We start from the raw sequence: 7,243 nt of genomic DNA on the forward strand, positions 1-7,243 counted from the left end.
ATCTCTCTGTCTCTCTCTGTTTCTCTGTCTCTGTCTCTCTCTCACACACACACATACAGAGAGAGAGAGAGAGAGAGGGAGGGAGGGAGGGAGAGAGAGAGGGAGAGAGCGAGAGAGGAAGAGAGAGTTCTTTGAAATCAGGCTATCTCCAGGGTCACAACATTTCCAACCCCTTCTTTGGCTGCAAAGCACACATCAGCATTGTGAGTGAGCAAAGAACAAGGTAGAGGAGAAAACACTGGAACCCGGCCCCACCCACAGTATCCTAGAGAGGTCAGGGAGTATGGGGGGCAATCAGAGACACAGAGACAGAGTGTCATCAGGGGTCTGTTGTGCTGTCCGGGTGTGTGGGGTCCCCGCATTGATTGCAAGGCTGGGCGTGGCTAGCTAATACTCCACCCATCGCTGGGGACGTTCCAGAGAGGCACCCCCACGGGACTCCTCTGCACTTGGGCACAGGCCAGAGAAGGCTAGGCCTGGCCTGAAACTAACAGGAATTGTCGAGCCGATCGAGACATCTGCACCGTCAAGCACGGACGTGATCATTTATTTATTTCGGGGCGGTGGGGATAAACATGCATGCTGTGAGGACCTTTCAAGCCCCACAGTGTCTCCCAGATGGTCATCTTTTGGAGGCGGAGCTGCAGGGGTGATGGCTGAAAGGAGGAAGCTCCCTTCTAAGGAGTGGGCGCAGAGGGGTCCCTGGCAGCCCAAATCCTGGCTGCTGACCTCTTCCTGGCCACCTTTAGGATGGTCTTATCAAAGAGCTCTTTCTCACGATGGTGCACGGGTGGGCCACGCAGGTACTTCTCTTCTGCCTCCTTGTAGCTGAGCTCATCCAGGGCAGCGATGGAGCAGATGATAGCTTCTGGAAGAAGAACCTCCATGGTAAGTCGGACTTTGTCCCCTCTTGCCAGGGACAGCAGGGCCTCATCTGCTTCCTTGGATATCTCTTGCAAATGTCTGGCCACAAGATGCAACTGGTCCTCATCTTCCAGGTAGGTCTCAATGCAGAAGACTTCCCTGTTTGACTTCCAAAGGTTATCCAGCCACCTGGACGGTTTCCTGCCCTTTACGATGTCCAGCAGGTGCTGGTCTGCCCCCTTTCTCTTCAGGATGAAGTCTACGAGCTTCCGGTTGGCTCTGTCCCAAGCGGCCCTCATGCGGTCAGGCAGGAGTTTCTTGCGGGGCCCCTTCCCACCCAGGGAGGTCTCCTCCTCCCAGTCTTCCAGGTCAGCATAGCTCACCTTGGGGAAATCAATGTGCAGCTCGCCCTCTTGGATGGCTCTCCTTAGCGGGTAACTGGCTTGGGCGGTGTAGTAGTCCATAAAGGAGCCCAGGAAGGAGCCGCAGGCGAGGTCCTCTCTGTAGTGGTCGATCACTGACAGGCACCAGTTGATGCCCTGGCCATACACTCTGCTGGCTCTCCTCAAGAGCACTGATTTCTCCCCACAGTCCAGGGGCTTCAGCTTGCGGAGAGGGACTCGGATGCCCCTGTGCTCAAGCTGCATGTTGCCCTCGACCAACAGCACCCTCGCCATCTTGTCGTTTTTGCTGACACTCTTGACCACCGCTGGCCAGAAAGGAAGGTCCTGGAATTTGAACCAGACCAGCATGCCTCGTTCGATGGCATTTGGCCCCTGGGCACAAGTCACGTTGGTGGCTTGGCAGACTTCTTGAACTCCAGTCACTCTCCTCTTGACCCTGGTGCCAGTCACCTTTGAGTGCACTGGAATGTTCAGTTCCGGGAGCATGCACTGTGCACACCGTACATGCACCTTCCTTTTCCGGCAAGCAATGCGGAGTGATCTTCGCAGCCTCGGGACCGGGGGCGTGCAGGCTGCCGATGCCCCTTTGAGTCTGGCTTTGGAGTCCCAGGGCCGGGGTCCTGCTCGTTCCCTGGGAGGGTGGTCTTCTTTTGGGCTCCCATAGCCCTGGTCTCCAGGCCGCCATGCCGTACTTGGTGCCGGAGAGCTTTGGGTGAGGTAGAGGCCTGCCTGGGTGGCCCAGAGGCAGCCTGCTGCTCATTTTTAGCTCGGGCCCTCCCCCTGGAGGCTGGGGCGCTGAAAGACCTGAGCTTGGATGCCCTCAGCTTCCTCCTGCCCGGATGGTCACCAGCATTTCCTGCTGGTGGCTTGGAGGAACTTGGCCACACTCTAGTGCCTCTTAACAAGTTCCCTTGCGTTTCAAAGTGAGGGAGCCCAACAGCAGTGTGTGCCTGGGCTTTCCCCCCTTGCACTGCAGGCTCATTCTGTGAGCCCACCCACACAGGTCCCAGGCGGCCCCGCTTCCCAGGACTCCTGTGGGAGAGCCCCTGGCCTTTCTGGTTGTGCTCTTGGAGGTGCAGGCGCTGGCGTGAGCTGGAGCTGGCCTGCTCTCTTGGAACCTTCAGAGTCACTGTGCTGTTTCTTCTTCGGCCACGCGCCCTTCCTCCTTGATACAAGCAGGTTCCCTTGCCCAGAACGTCTAGCGCCACCTTGAGGGCTCTTCTGTATGCCCTGGTCTGCCGTGGCGAGCCATTGCCCTGTGACTCCTTTCCTGCCACGGAGGCGATGGTCACAATTTCCGACTCGGTTAGGGGCCTCACCTCTGTGCTCCTCACTCTCGTCTTCTCCCCCACAGGCAGAATCTGGACCTCCAGGAAAGATGCCCCTCTCCTCTTACTGTGGGCTGAGGTCCTGGGTCTGGATAACACCCTCGCAGGCCACAGGTGGCCCTTCCAGCCACAGAGCACATACTCTGCAGAGTCCATGGTGACGGGACTCTGGAGCTGTGCTGCTCAGGACAGGGTCGCTCCCTTGCTTGTGGTGGGCGCCTTGACTGCTGGTCGTCTGTGGCCTGGTCACCCTGCCCGTAGGTCTATCCTCCCTCCAGAATATGTTAGACAAGCTTGAATTGACGTCCTAGCTCAGGGTGATGTGGGCGTGTCCTGTAGCTGGGAAGAGGGAAGCAGAGCTGCATCAGGAGGGAATTAGCCTTCAGAGGACACAGAAGCAACAGCTCAGTGAGGTGAGGAGAGAGAAAGCAAGGGAGTACACAAAGTCTCATCTACAGAAGCGAGGATATGTGTGGGAGAAGATATGGAAGGATCCAGAGCAGGTTCCCCACCCTGAGGCTGAGTTGGTAATCTTCCTCCTGGAGAGGTGAGTGTCCTAACTTACATGGCCTGTGTGTTTTCTTGCCCATCCCGTACCTTGGGGCACCCTGGGATTATCTCGGGGAGTGGGGGAGCCTCACCGTTCTCTTTCCTAGGGAGCTAATCCCGCTCTGCCCCATCCCAGGAAGCACGAGGACACCTAGAGCACCGGTGCCTTCCACACCAGTGAGATAGATACCAGGATGGGGAGCAAGTGGGTGAGGAAATCTTCATGGTGACACACGCAACAGGGCAAGTAAGGATGGTTGCTGTCACTGTCAGAGCTTCCGGCCCCCCCACCCCCACCCCTCCAGGCCCCCATAACGTGGTTCAGATCTCTCGTTCCAAACTCCATCCTGGACCTCGCTGTGGGATCGTGTGTCCGCATGGCCCAAAGGAGAGTCCCCTCCCCAAAAGAGAAAGCACCTCACTGTGGAGAAATGCTTACCGATTGGCACACCCGGGGGACTCAGATGGAGAGCGACAGGGTAAGTGTCTCTGTTGGAATTGCCCATCCTCCTGCTGCCACCTCAAGCCCGTAGACCCGACACACCCATATCTGTCGGTGATGGGCAAAGTTCTACCAACAGATCCCGGGCCACAGAACTCTCCCGCACCACAACCTCTGCGCCCTAACGTTAATCTCCAAAGTCTTAAGACAGTCGGGAAATCAAAGCAGCTGCTTGATGACCTGGATCGTCGCCACTTGCCCATCCCCAAGTCCAGAGGCCATGCTTTGAAGCGGGGGTGGTGCCCAATCTCATCTGTAGAGTAGCTCTCCTGTTCATGTTCCCCCATGCCCTGCCTCTCCACATAGTTCCTTCCCCTTGGGCTCCTCGGTGGAATCCCATCCCTTTCTTCTCCTCACGGTGACTGGATGTGTGCCCGCGGTCTACTCCTTTCCTTGGGCCCATGGTTTCCTATCAGCAGTGCGCATGCCATGCATGCCTGCGGGACCAAAGCCCACTTCTGTCTGATCCTCAAAAGAGGCCCCCTGTGCTTGCAGAGAAGGACCGCAGACTTTGAAGGACCACAACACAGGAGAACCACAAAGGGCTCATGCGCCACAGCTGCTCACAGTTCATGCCAGGATGCAGGTGGTTCCTGTCATTACCTGGGCCACCACCAGGCCCAGTGAGGCAGAACACTGTGGACTCTGGGCTCCTGACACAGCTCCCTAAGGACACTGATCTTCTTGGGGACTCCCAAGAAGTTACCCCACACCCTTCCTGTGTGCGTGGGCACACCGAGCTCTCCCTTAGGGACTCCAGTCCTGACCCATAGGAATTCCCAACCGTATGGAAATATGGGAGGCAGATGATGTTCATACCATTACCTCGGTCGTCCCCTTCCCACGCTCTGTATCCACACACCCCACTGGTACATCCTAGCTCCCTGTTTACTGTGCAAATGTGCGGTGTCCCTTCTTCCGTATTCCCATTCAAGCCTTACTGACTTCAAATCTGATTTCACAGCGCACAAAGTGGCTGTCTACATGAAGGAGTCCAGGTCTGTCCCAGGCCACTCCTGCTCGGTGCTGCAATAGTAAATGTGTACTGTGGAAGTCTGCGGCCCAGTGTAGGGATCTCCTGCAGTGATTGTCACTCTGAGGAATCTCTGTGACCTTAAGGGGTTGGCCTCCTCTGATCCAGCCCCCTTGGAGTCCTGGGCCACAGCTGTCTCCTGAGGACACCGGGGAAAACATAGGCGCCTCAGTTACTTCAGGCTGCCTTCTGCTGGACCTTCTCAGAACATGCCTTCCAGCAAGGCTGAACGAGCACCATCAAACCCAACTATGCCCCCATATCCATGCACCACGCCTCGGGCACGAGAGAGTCCGCCCCTCACTCAGCGCCCTTAGAAACCACAGATGCCCGAGTTACGCTTATAGAACGCAAGCTTTCCACCCCAGGCAGGTCTGCACGGGCTTCTATTGCCTCAAGCATGATGTCCTCAGCCTCACACACTCCCTGAGCTAGAAAACATACCTGGGAATGCCAAGTATGTGTTCAAGCCCACAAGCCCAGGGCATCCGCACAGCATCTGTAACTCAGTCATGAAGAAAAGTGTCTGCACTCAGATCAGGCCACACTCTCCCCAGTGTGCGTAATCCATGTGGGCATGCCTGTTGCTCCAGGGCATAGAAAAGTCCTAGCATTATCTACAGCCTGCTTAAACATTGTCAGTAGTGCCACCTGCCTCCATCGTTTCAGGCATCACCTCCAGTGCAGTAGCTTCAGCAGTTACCTTTCGGGTGAAAACAGCACTGTCTTACCCAGAGGTGCAGGGAAAAGTGGGCAAGATGGGATCCTGAAATCTCTGTCTCAGCACATGCTTCGGCCCCGTGCCCGAAGGCCTTCTATCAAGAACTTGCACGCAGCCCCCGTGTTCCAGGTTAATTCACATTTTCTCCAGATGGGAACTTGCAGGTGGCTTCCCTCCCTGTGGTAAGACAGACGGGGCGGGGGGGGAGAGGGAACAGTCTGGTGAGAGGGTGCATGAAGGGTACAAAGATCATTGCTCACTCACGGGGCCAGAGATACACAGAGAGTCCCATATGATGTGCTGGTGGGTCAGAGAGAAACCCCAGCCGCTCATCCCGTAATGCCCAGCTAGCTGAGGTTTGACCCAACCGTGAGTGAGTAAAGATTCACACCCTGACACAAACTGATAGCTGTCGAGGGAACACATTCTGCTCCTTCCTCAGGCATTCACTGATTTTACCTCAGTCTGCCCAGCTGAGATTAGTGACCAGTTTAGAGGCAGCCCTCTTTTGGACGCACGTCTTGTCAGGTCTCCAGGCCAAGAGACTGGAGACCTTACCTTGGCTTCATCCCTGCAAGTGAACTGGCCATGCTCGAGCCCGGGTCTCCCCCCAAACCCCCTCCCCGCCGTTTACCTCCTCCTTAGATGCCTTCAGGCTCCTCCCAGACAACACAAGCCACAACTATCTCGGGTAAGGTGCTGTCACACGAAAACGGTCAGGAGCACATGTGACAATCGTCGCCAAACAGAGACGAGGCATCCATTTACGTGGGTTGGTGATCTATGCTCTCGGGGCCTGAAACGATAAAGCTGGCACCAGAGAGGTGTCACCTGAGGACAAAGAGACAGGGCTGGCTGAGCAGCCAGCCCTTGGGGCTTCGCTTCAAACAGTAGTAGTGAGAACCTCTCCTGTCCCATGAAAGAGCAAGCACGCTCCCGAGGCACACTCACAGGCTCAGCTCACACTCACTCAGGCTGGCTGCAGGCACCTACCTACGCGCTTTGCCTGTCTGTCTAGCGACTCCACCTCTCCGGTCTGAGTATCCGGTCTGAGTATCCTTCGCAAATGTATCTGTAACCAGGAAAGAATGGCTTGTCCCCGTTGTCATGGCAACCACAGTGTCATCGGGAAAAAAAAAAAAAAAACAACATTCTCTCCTAGTAGCCAGTTCTCTGTGGAAATCAGGACGTACTAATCCACCCAGGAGGCTGACTGTTCTCTTACATCTCTGTCACCTAGCTCCCCCCACACCTCCGCCAATCCCCGGCAACGGCATGCACAAAAGAAAGTAAGCATCCACACACATACTACAGAAGGTGATGCTGACATTCCAGGGCCCAGGGGGCCTTGGTGCAGGGGCTTTGACCACAGAGTGTCTGGGAGAAGGCAAGGCAAGAGGAGACAGAGTCCTTTCTGCCGTCTTCATACAATTATACCAGGCAGCAGGGGCCAGATGTGAGAAGAACACTTTTTCACCTGCCAGAATTCTGAAGGCAGGCAGGTTGTTCCTCCAGATGCAAATTAAGTGTTTTAGGTCACTTGGCAGAAAATAGGGAGGACCGTAGACCTGCGGGAATTCAGGTGACAACGTCATCAAATAAGGAAATAAATAAATATAAAGTAAATAAATTAATAAATCTCAAAACTCGAGGAGGAAGGATAGAGAGCAAATTTCAACTGGCGGGAGGCTGGGGAAACCTCAAAATCCACCCACAGTAGCATATGTCCTCCCTCAGTGCCACATGCCCCGACAACCCCAAACAGTGCCATCTATTAGGAAACAAGGATTCAAAAACCTCAGGCTGTGGAAGATATCTCATTCAAATCAACACACACACACA

At 55.4% G+C, this 7,243-nt stretch overlaps 1 protein-coding gene across 1 annotated transcript; it reads right to left on the minus strand.

Moving 5' to 3' along the window:
- Positions 1-535: 535 nt before the first annotated feature.
- On the minus strand, positions 536-6,307 carry LOC121140046 (PWWP domain-containing DNA repair factor 3B-like). Its single transcript, XM_040744746.1, is given in 4 exon segments — positions 536-1,858; positions 1,861-2,935; positions 5,412-5,578; positions 6,036-6,307. Coding segments are annotated over 2 exon segments (2,073 nt in total). The 5' UTR covers positions 2,753-2,935; positions 5,412-5,578; positions 6,036-6,307; the 3' UTR covers positions 536-677.
- Between the last annotated feature and the right edge of the window lie 936 nt (positions 6,308-7,243).

This window comes from Mesocricetus auratus, unplaced genomic scaffold (assembly GCF_017639785.1).
Source record: "Mesocricetus auratus isolate SY011 unplaced genomic scaffold, BCM_Maur_2.0 Super-Scaffold_100003, whole genome shotgun sequence".
Lineage (NCBI taxonomy): Eukaryota > Metazoa > Chordata > Mammalia > Rodentia > Cricetidae > Mesocricetus > Mesocricetus auratus.